We start from the raw sequence: 11,154 nt of genomic DNA on the forward strand, positions 1-11,154 counted from the left end.
TTTTATTTTGATTCACATACCAATGAACTATCAAAATATGGCTTAAAGTAAAAAATAAACTGCCGCACTTTTGAGAAGAACGCGCTCAAATATTGAAAATAATCAGTTTTGCCGAAGATGTAATTATGATATTAGATCTATTATTATATCACCATCATCATCATCTTTTTTTTTAAAAAGAGCGAAATGTCTTCATTCCTAGTTACCTTGAAATTCATTACCCTGGAATGAAACAGGGCACACTAACACCTATGACATAGACCTGCCATCGTGCAAATTTATAGTGAGAAAGGACCAAGCTAGCACCTTTTTCTCACTCCATGTCAAAACGACAGCAAACTTGCATAGATGTCAGCAAAAATGTCAGAATGTCAGCGTAAGCATCGTCGTCGTCCATATATGTATGTATATCCTGGTAGAACGCCATTTGTTAACGGTAGAGAGTGACATGTTACATATTAACTGACTTTTTAGTGGGGACCCCTCGTCGTCGTCGTCGTCATTATTATAATTACAGAACACAATTGCACACCGATCGAGCAAGATATCCTGGCATTGCCAGTGTGGATGGGGGGACTTCGAATTAAAAACCCAAGTGAGGTCGCTGCCTCAGAGTATTCAACGTCAATCAAGACAACTGCTCCACCTGCTGAACAAATAATATCTCAAAAGCATAAACCTACGGAGCCCGTTAAGAGCCACTCATAAACTATTTTTGAAAAATCCCGAGTTACTAGTGTGAAAATCTCGAGTTACAAAAATCCGACTAACAAAAATCCCGACTTACGAAAATCCCGAAAAATCCTGGATTGAACATTTGTATACAATCATTTATGTAACATTCGAAGATTTTAAGCATTTTGCCCCGCAAATATTGGTATGCATCTCATTACAGGTTTGTGAATTTCTGCAAAAAGGATTGTGGATCCAGAAGTTATAGAAACATTTCGACATGAAAAGGTAATCAAACGACTAAATAAGGCTGGGCTGTAGTGCTTGTAACTGTATTTAAAGCCTAGGAGTTTATTGAAACTATACTTTATGTTATGAATTATAGGCATCTATATACCTCGTGGTAAACTATAAGCAAAGCCGCCTGTAACCAGTTGGCAGATATAACTAAATGAGCCCTTAATAATTAAGGGCCTAACTTCTGGGTCATTCATTAATATTCATTCATCATTTCATAATGAAAGTGCTGATATGTCTTACGAGGGGTATAATATGAGATTTGACCTTTGAGTAGTGTGACGCAATGACCTTTGGAATATATAACGCAACGAAGTTTCACAGCAAAAACAAAAAAAATTTCCAGGTGCAAATAGTATTAATATATATGCCATTAATATATCATAAATAAGTCTAATAAATACCAAGCATAGTTATTTACTACTAAAAGAGTAAGATTTCTTTGGAAACCAGTGAGTGGTCACATGATTTAGCTTCTATACCATTTTTTTACTCACTACCACTGAAACCTCTCAAACCTACAGTGCACATTAGTTAAACTCATTTCATGGTATTTTTGGTCATAAAACTACAGTTAACTGAGACAATGCATGGTTTTACGGTGGCCACAGGTGTCACGGCAGACTCAAACTTGTCACGGCAAACTCTAACTTCTCACAGCAAACTCGAGATTGCTGAAAGGAAACCCTGTGGCAACGAATGAGAAGAGAAGGACTAGGTGCGAACCTCGTGCGAACATATTGTCTTGTCGCTTGTTCAACCACGTCCAGTTTTGGCATTAATAGTGTGGAAATGTTTTGCGCAAACTGTGGAACAGAAGGCGCAGGAGGTGCAAAATTCTGCTCTCAATGTGGTAAAGGTTAGTACTAGTAAAACTGTACATAATATATTCATATGTTTTATTGTAAATATGCATGTTCTGTTGTGTTGGTTGATACAACACGTGGACTTCAACTCGTATCAGGAGATTTACAGTGAACTGAATTAACATAAGACCACATTACCTATATATTCCTTATGTACAATTATGATTATTTCTCAGTTCTCTGTAACTTCAAACATCTCGAAAGTAATAAAAAACGAGTATGGTTTTTTTATCGTACGAGTTGAAATCCATTTACTCCGACGAAGGACTAACGTCCGAAACGTTAGTTTCTAAACATCATAAACCATACGGTGTATTAAGTTAAATCAATTCTCCTACTGTTCGTTTTTTTATCGATGATTACTGTTATAATTATTATTACCTGTCTTTCTATAAGCTTAATACACCTATCAAAATAAGATAAGCTTAAATAATAAGATAAATAAGAAAATCCAGAGTGTAGGTAAACAAGAACAGGTGTAAGCTGTATTTTGACAAAATAATTGTGTTTCTTTAATCAGAATTTGGAACAGCTAGTGAGAATCCAAAGGAGAATGCATCAAAACCTGGAAGTGCCTTTTTAGGTAGAGCCAAATCATTTTTGGAGTATAAAAAGATGAAAGGAAAGGAATGGAAGGAGAGGGTACCAAAAAAAGGCGGCAAGAATAAAGCTGGTTCTGGTGACAAAGAAGAAAAGGACAAATATGTTGATGTAATGATTCAGATTGATTCATCATTAAAACCCAAGTATGGGAAGCGGTTAGCACTTAGAGTCCCAAAAACAGCTACTTATACCATGATATTAGAAAAGGCAACAGAGAAGTGGAAGAATTTCCAAAGTAACCTGTACAGTGAAGATGAGGAGTCTGTGATATTGTTGGATGACTGCAAGGAAGTTCTTTTTATGCCAGGGTCAAGTAAAGTATTTTTCAATTTGAAAAATTATCAAGAAGAAGTAGGTAAAGACTTTACGCGAATAGTGTTGTATCTTTGCACTGAAAGTGATTTCAAGCTCCACACAGGTTCTGGACAAGAAACAGATTCAGAAAAATCTAATGAAAGTGAATCAGAACCAGAGGTTATACCAATTAAGAAACCCAGAGTTGATGATGAAGTAAATCTAGAAGAGATAGACGGAAATGAAAAGAGTGATGCTGAGAAGTAGGAAAACGTTTAAAGATACCAAAGAAGTAGTGATGGAGTTAAAGAGAATGGATCAGTCTAGTGATCTCCATGTTGTAGCACGAAGAGGAATCTCATTTGAACGCTTTATTTTCCTTCGGTGTCGTGCAGCAGGCAGACACTCTCCAGAATCTGCTCTTAAAGTATCTTATCTTGGTGAAGATGGCAATGATAGTGCAGCCCTTGCACAAGAATTTCTTGCTTCAGCAATAGTAGAAATTGGCACCAAATTCTTTAAAGATGGGATTCCTATAGAGTCAACACACTATGTGCAAAATGGTACTTACATGGCTGCTGGAGAGCTCTCAGCTGTCAGCATCGCCAATGGTGGACCACCTCCAATATTTTTGCAGGACTGTGTTTTTGACTCATTAGTCAATACAGAAATTGATCTCCTGTCTCCAGAAAGCCATCTAACAGCCAATCAAAAGGAAATTTTGAACAATATTAAGAAAGATGTCAATAATAACCCTGAAGTTATTATAGATAATGGTTATACTGGGAATATCTCTCAGGCCAACATTAAGGATATAACACGCTCTGTTGCAGTTAACATGTTATCCAAGAGAATTCTTTACCTCAAAGAATTTAAGGAAGGCTTGAAATTGTTTAGCCTATCAAATATTATTTCAAGCCAACCAGAACTATGTAGAGAGCTGTTCGTGATAGGCAAAGTGAAGGAAGTTGATGCCAATTATTTCCTTGCACACTTGAATCCTGATTACTCACCAGAATGTCGTGAGTGTCAGTAGCGAGTTATGTAATCATTATGTAATCTGAGAGTATTGAAACTTGAGAGGAGATTTAAGGGGTGTGTGAGTGTTGTGAGGGGGTCAGATGCAACGCGGAGAGAGGAGAGTATGTGATCAAACTGTGTCTCAAATAAATCGAGAAAACAACAAAATATTGTGTGTGATCTGTCACGACACAAAGTGGCGACCCTGCCAGGACACGGACTTAGGTGACTGCGAGTTTATCAAGCCAACGGATGTCAGAGATCGTGAGTTTTGAGCCGAATCAAGCCAAGGATTAATCAAGTAAACCCCGGGAGTAAACAAACATGGAGACATTGGCGAAGTTGGATAAATTCATAGAAGGCACATTAAAGCTGTTAGCTTTCACCTCCGAAGATACAGCAAGAATTGTTCAAGAAGGGGATGTGAAAGCGATGGATAGGCAGGCGAAAGCATTGGAGAGGAGTATAGGCAAAATTCACGAAATTAAACTCCAAATACAAGATATAAAGATCGAAGGTGATTGGGAGCCAAACGAGGTTAGAAAGTGGTCGGAGGAGCTCGAAGCTAAGCTTAGTAAGTATGAGAAGGAATTTAAAACTATCAAGAACGAAGTGACCGAAGTAGAGAGCAAAGAAAAGGAGAAAATTGAGCAAGAAAAACGCCAGCGTGTTTTCGAAGATGAATTGAAGCTACAGGAGGTCAAATTACAGCGTCAGTTCGAGATGGAGAAACAATACAAAGAGGTTACAGATTCCTCGTCTAAGCCAGGGAGTTTTAGCCGTGCCAAGCTACCTAAGCTGGTCATAACGCCTTTCCAGGGAACTCATCTCGACTGGATGCGGTTTTGGAGTCAATTTGAAACAGAAATCGACAAGTCAGAGGTTAGCCAAGTCACTAAGTTTTCATATCTCAAAGAGTTAATTATTCCCAAGGTCAGGGGCTTGATAGACGGTCTCCCTTACACAACAGAGGGGTATGAACGGGCCAAGAGCGTGCTGAAATCCAAATATGGGAAACCAAGTGAGGTATCAAATGCGCACATGCAGTGTATCATTTCATTGCCGGTTATTCCAGGGAATGGGCCCTCCAAAATCCATGAGTTCTATGAGAATTTGGTTGCTCATGTTCAAGTACTGGAGACTATGGGTAAACTTAAGGAGATAAACGGATATGTGAGGCTTACACTGGATAAACTTCCAGGCATTAGAGCAGATTTAGTAAGATTAGATGATAACTGGCAAGAGTGGGGTTTTCCTCAACTAGTAGAATCCTTGCACAAGTGATGTGAGCGCAACCCTATAACCCTCGACCGTAAGGCGCCTATCCCTACACCTGAGCACGGTTTACGGAAGTCACCTCAAAAGCGAGAAAGGGTATTTCAAACTAAGGAAGAAACGAGCAAGATTATCACATGTGTCTATTGTGAGTCGGGTCAACACAAGTCTGTAGATTGTGATCAGGTGAAAGGTGTCCAAGAGAGAAAGAAATCCTTAGCTGCAAAGAAGCTGTGCTTCAATTGTACTGGCGCAAAGCATAGAGCGGCAGATTGTCACAGCAAGCACAAGTGCCAAAGGTGTGAGGGCAAGCATCACACGTCTATCTGCGACAAACAGCCCGGATCGAACATGATGATAGCGGCTGGGGAGGGTAGCGTGACTTATCCTGTAGTCGTGGTCCTTGTAGATGGCATAAAATGCAGAGCACTACTAGACACTGGGGCAGGCAGCTCGTACGCGTCAGCTGCACTGCTCGAGCGCCTTAACAAACGGCCTTTGCGTAGTGAATACAAGAGAATTGATATGATGATGCACTCAACAACTCAACCTATAGATGTTTACAACGTGAAGGTGCAAGGCATCGATGGAAAGTTCGAGATGTCAACACTTGTGAGTAAAGTTGACAAGGGAGCCCTTCTTATGCTACCAAACCCAAGGTACGCTGAGATTATCAAAAGCTACAGCCACCTGAAAGGGGTCATCATGGAGGATGACGACACAAAGAGCGAGTTGCCTGTACACCTGATTCTTGGTGCAAGCGAGTACTCACGCATTAAAACCGAAGAAAAGCCAAGGCTGGGACGTTCCGGAGAGCAAGTTGCTGAGCGTACCGCTCTAGGATGGACAATTATGTCACCGGGTAAAGAAATGGCCCTCGGAAACATGCTTTTTGCACGTTCATCTCTAGCAGACTACGAGCAGCTTTGTAATATCGACGTCTTGGGACTTGAAGACAGACCAGAAGGTGATCAGAGCTTAGTTTACGAAGAGTTCAAGGAGCAACTGAGCCGCAACCAAGAAGGGTGGTATGAAACAGGGTTGCTATGGAAACAGAACCACGACACCCTTCCAAGCAACGAGAAAGGAAGCATAAAGCGTCTTCAAAACCTGCTAAAGAAACTTCAGAAGAATCCAGATCTGATGGAGAAGTATGATGACGTGATCCAAGATCAGCTACGTCAAGGAATTGTAGAAGCGGTTCCTGAAACTCCAGCTGCAAAGGAGTTCTATATTCCACATAAGCCGGTAGTGAGAGAAACAGCCGAGACTACGAAAGTGAGGGTAGTCTATGACGCATCAGCCAAAGAAACCGAAAGCAGTCCCTCGTTAAACGAGTGCTTAGAGACCAGTCCCCCTCTCCAGAATCTACTGTGGAACGTCCTCGTGAGAAGTCGGTTCAAGCCCGTTGCATTAGCCGGGGACCTCAAGCAAGCCTTTCTGCAAGTTCGCATACGCCACGAAGACAGAGACGTTCTGCGATTCCACTGGATCAAAGACGGAAATCCTGACGCCGTCACCGTTCTGAGATTTACGAGAGCAATGTTTGGTCTTGTGCAGTCTCCCTTTCTTCTTGCAGGTACACTACAGCGGCATCTTGATAGCCTCGAAGACAAGTATCCCAGGGAAGTACAAGAAATCAAGAGAAGTCTTTATGTAGACGACATAATTACAGGGGGAGAAACCTCGCACGAAGTCGCAGAGTTGAAAGAGACCACGAAATCCATCTTTGGCGAAGCGGGTTTTGAGCTGCACAAGTGGCACTCTAACGATCCAATGCTGGAAGAGGAAGATGGCCATCAGAAAGGCGAAAGTCAGAGCTTTGCAAAGCAGCAGCTGGGAGTAAAACCAGGAGAGACCAAGGTCTTAGGATTGACTTGGAACAAGGAAAAGGACACCATCGCAGTGACGTTCCCAGAGAGACCTCAAGACACGACTAAAAGAGAGATGTTGAGGTTCCTTGCCTCGATCTACGACCCCTTGGGTGTGGTAGCACCAGTAACCCTTGTGGGCAAACTTATCTACCGAGAGGTGTGTGATCAACGGAAGGCATGGGACGAGAAACTATCTGGTGAAATGGTGAAGCGATGGCTCAAATTCGCTAGCAACCTGCCAGAGAGAGCTGAGACACCTCGCAGCTTAGCAGTCTTTCAAGAGCCTATCCAGTCGATTGACCTCCACGTTTTTGGAGACACAAGTGGACAAGGTACCTCAGCGGTGGTGTATGCAGTTGTTTCTCAGAACTCTGGTACCTTCAGTGGATTGGTATGCGGGAAAGCCCGTCTAGCAAAGAAGAGTCTTACAATCCCGAGGTTGGAACTTGTTTCTGCACACATGGCAGCCAACCTGGTGGACAATGTGAGAACAGCTCTAGAAGATCTTCCAGTAAAGTCAGTCTACGGATGGCTTGACAGTACAGTCGCTCTATACTGGATCAAGGGCAAAGGTTCCTACAAGCAGTTTGTCACTAACAGAGTCAACAAGATAAACGCTAAGTGCTACATCACTTGGAGACATGTTGGTACCGAAGACAACCCAGCCGATATTGGAAGCCGTGGATGCAGTCCTGAAAGACTTGACCCAACGTGGAAGAAGGGACCAGACTGGTTAACTCAGAAAGATCAGTGGCCTGAGGACAAAACTCTAGAACCAAGCGAGGAGACTGAGACTGAGTCAAAGCAGACGAGAGAAGTGTTTGGAGCAGCTGTCGTCACCGAGGACGAGATGGACGAAATGTTAAAGAAACATTCCTATTGGAAGGCCGTCCGTATAACCACTTGGATTCGGCGGTTCGCGAAGAACAGTCGTCTGAAAAGAACCGAGCGAGTGTCTGGGCCTCTGAAAGCTAAAGAAACACAGTTTCAAGTCAAATGGTGGATAAGGAGAGAACAAGAAAGGTACAGCCAAACGGAAAGGTTCAAGGAAGACCAACTTCGGCTCAACCTACAAAAGAACCCGGACGGGGTCTACGAATGCCGAGGAAGAATCCAGGGAAGCTATCCAACCTACATTCCCCCAAGGACACTGTTGGCAGAAAGGATGGTCCAAGATGCCCATCTCCTGACCCTGCACGGGGGAGTGGGTCTAACTATGTCATTTGTTAGACAAACTTACTGGATTCCACAGCTGAGGTACCTGACAAAAGGAGTAGTAAACAAGTGCTATGGTTGTAAAAGGTTCCACACAACAGCATTCCAGAGGCCCCCACCTGGAAACCTACCAACAGACCGAACAGAGGGATCAGTTCCATTCCAAACGGTGGGCGTGGACTACGCTGGACCCATAATGTACAAGATGACAACTAAGAGGGAGGGTAAGGCGTATATCCTTCTTTTCACCTGCAGTCTAACAAGAGCCGTACATATCGAGTTGCTGTCCGACCAGAGTACAGAGGGATTCATCACAGCTTTGAAGCGGTTCATAGCTCGTCGAGGAAGACCCTGCAAGATATACTCAGATAATGGGAGGAGTTTTGTCGGAGCGGAGCGGTGGCTGCGAAAGATCATGGAAGATGAGAAGGCCCAAAACTACCTAGCACATCAATCCATAGTGTGGCAGTTCAACCTAAGTAGAGCCCCATGGTGGGGTGGGCAGTTTGAGAGGTTAGTGGGCATCGTTAAACAAGCATTGTATAAGGCAGTGGGAAGAGCAGTCCTTAAGTGGAAAGAGCTGGAAGAAGTGATGTTAGATGTAGAGATAGCGATCAACAACCGGCCCCTTGCGTACGTCGAAGATGACGTGCAGCTGCCTGTATTAACACCAAACTTGATGATATGTGGGCAGCCCAACTTCATCCCAGAGGTGGAAGCTGAGTCAGTCGAAAGCATAGATTTACCCCCTCCCCCTGTTTAATTTCTAAACTACATGTAAGTGCCCTATGATAAATGTTTGCTTGAAGGAAACGAAAGATAACTTAGCTGCCGCCACCGACAACGCGAACACGTCGACCATGACTTTTGTCATTGGCGAAGCAGCAACAATCCACGAAGTAAGGAAGAAGACAAGCGGTGTGGTCAAAAAAGCGAAGAGGTATAAAATACCCAAAAGCCTTTTGGGAGACGCACTACTTCATCTTATTGAATATGGTAACTAAACACTTATTTCCAATTTACTGCTATTGCAACCACATTTTTTTTTGTGTTTGTGGAATGTGGGCTTCGAGAGGATACACCAACGAGAGACAAGACTTTCACCAAGCGGCACACCCAATGGTCATCCACATCAGGCGTACCACCGCAGCAGGGGCTAATGCAGCCACCATGGCAACCAGTAAGGATGGCGAGCTACAGCAAAGTAAGCCCGAAAATGTCTATTTTCATTTAAACAAAAGTTGCATCCAAAAAAAGTGTTCATTATTTATACCGAGTTTGGTATGTGTTCCACCCATGGTATTGTCTTCGTTAAGTCTATCATATAAAAGCGGTATTTATGACACATTGGGAATTAAGTTACAGTAAAATTTACACGATATACCTAGTAGAATAGCACAAAAACTAGATCCTTTGTTTTTGATTTTTTAATCTATTTAATATTCACTGTTTAGCAATATATAACTAGTGCTACTTCATTGGTATAATTATCATAGTGCATTAGATGTTGTAACGAAGTTGAATTAAAACATTTTATTGGAAAATATCTGTTGTGTGTTGTCTGTTGTTTTTTTTTTGTTTTTTTGTTTTTTTTTGTTTCTGGTCTTCAATTTCTGTAAACTGATTCATAAGTTTTCATAGCTGCCAGCAAATTATAGATTCAAAATATGAAAATTATCCTGCTTTTAACAAAGCATGACAAAATATCACGACAAACTAAAATACCATGGAAAATATCAATTATTTTTCTATAACTTTTTTTTGCAATTTATACATATATTTAGCAGGATTGTGTAGTTTGAATCATAAATATTGAACAATGATTTAAGCTTTTTACCACGCGCGAATCACGGGACATTTGCTTTGTACAAATCATTTAAAACGATACTTTTAAATTCAATTGTGCTTCAGTTCTGCAATGTTCGGCACGTAAGAACTCGTTTGCATGTTTCTTGGGTCCATCTGATGATGTTATTTTGGCCCAAGAACAAAATTAACTGCTCATTTTTCTTACAGCGAGGACCCTCATCAGTTTATTTTTTTAAAGTAATTCATCTATGGAAAAGGTCACCCCACGGTCACCTTGTCACGTTGCTATATTTAGGTCTCAGTGTCACGTTTTAATCCCCATTATCGGATTATGACAGTACAGAGTGATGACATAAAACTTTCCAGATATACGATTCTTAAAACATTGTAAACTGGTCTTGAATGATGTAAGTTGCTCTCAAAATCAAAAGATTCATTAATCTACTACGTTTAACTATTATATTGTAAAGTATTTGTACACTGGTGTTTCGTTTTGTTACTGTTTCGGGGTTTCGGGGTTTAGCAACACCCATCTCAGAGTTGGTAGCAGAGAATTCAATTATATTAACTGCAATTTGAATTGTAAATAGTTTGTCACGAATATGTCAAAATAAGTTAATACAAAAAGCATGACACAAAAGTTTATTCAAAAAAGAGATTATTATTTTTAATTTGAGAAACATTATTATGGTATATTGTCAAGTTCAAAAGAATAACGAGTCATGCTGAATGAATTTACGATCGCTTATCGTAATTTTGACTCTTGAAAACCTGTTCTCTTCATCGATCTTCGCTTGTTCATGCCGAAAATACTGTTCGGGTATCTTCTCGGCTTGAAATCCTTGTTTACGAATTTGATAAATTAATATTTCTAGTTCGGCTGTGTTGAATTACGGCGGTCAAATAAAGCATGGGTAAAAATTAACCTCTGTCACATGATCTGCTATCTTCGCCCTCTCATAATCACTTGACAACATAGTGACATTGATTGATATCTGGTACATAATATTTGATTAGACTATAGACAGGAACCCTATAGCAGATACCCGCAAATGTCTCTTGGGTATGTTCCTGAAGACCCCTGCATAACTATAGCGCAACTTTGCCATTTTGTCGCAGAGGAAAAAAATACAAAAAAAAAACAAAGGCATTTTATAGCTGGTATACCACAGGTTTTCCTTCAGGAAGAACTAGAACAAGATTTAGGAGACGAAGATTTGAACAATGAT

At 41.2% G+C, this 11,154-nt stretch overlaps 2 protein-coding genes across 2 annotated transcripts; both read left to right on the plus strand.

Moving 5' to 3' along the window:
* The first annotated feature begins 4,076 nt into the window (after window positions 1–4,076).
* LOC148908351 (uncharacterized) lies at window positions 4,077–5,274 on the plus strand. Its single transcript, XM_089035832.1, has one exon. It carries the CDS (start codon window positions 4,077–4,079, stop codon window positions 5,034–5,036), a length of 960 nt encoding a protein of 319 aa, XP_088891958.1. The 3' UTR covers window positions 5,037–5,274.
* Window positions 5,275–5,378: 104 nt separating this feature from the next.
* LOC148908352 (uncharacterized) lies at window positions 5,379–8,879 on the plus strand. The gene has a single exon (XM_089035833.1). It carries the CDS (start codon window positions 5,379–5,381, stop codon window positions 8,877–8,879), a length of 3,501 nt encoding a protein of 1,166 aa, XP_088891959.1.
* Window positions 8,880–11,154: the final 2,275 nt, after the last annotated feature.

This window comes from Actinia tenebrosa, unplaced genomic scaffold, assembly GCF_029948245.1.
Source record: "Actinia tenebrosa isolate PJP-AT-01 unplaced genomic scaffold, QUT_ActTen_1.0 PGA_scaffold3__52_contigs__length_22856419, whole genome shotgun sequence".
NCBI lineage: Eukaryota > Metazoa > Cnidaria > Anthozoa > Actiniaria > Actiniidae > Actinia > Actinia tenebrosa.

Excerpts from the sequence above, each read along its gene's own strand:
- LOC148908351 (XM_089035832.1), top strand. The coding sequence starts at position 4,077 with ATGGAGACATTGGCGAAGTTGGATAAATTCATAGAAGGCACATTAAAG.
- LOC148908352 (XM_089035833.1), top strand. The coding sequence starts at position 5,379 with ATGATGATAGCGGCTGGGGAGGGTAGCGTGACTTATCCTGTAGTCGTG.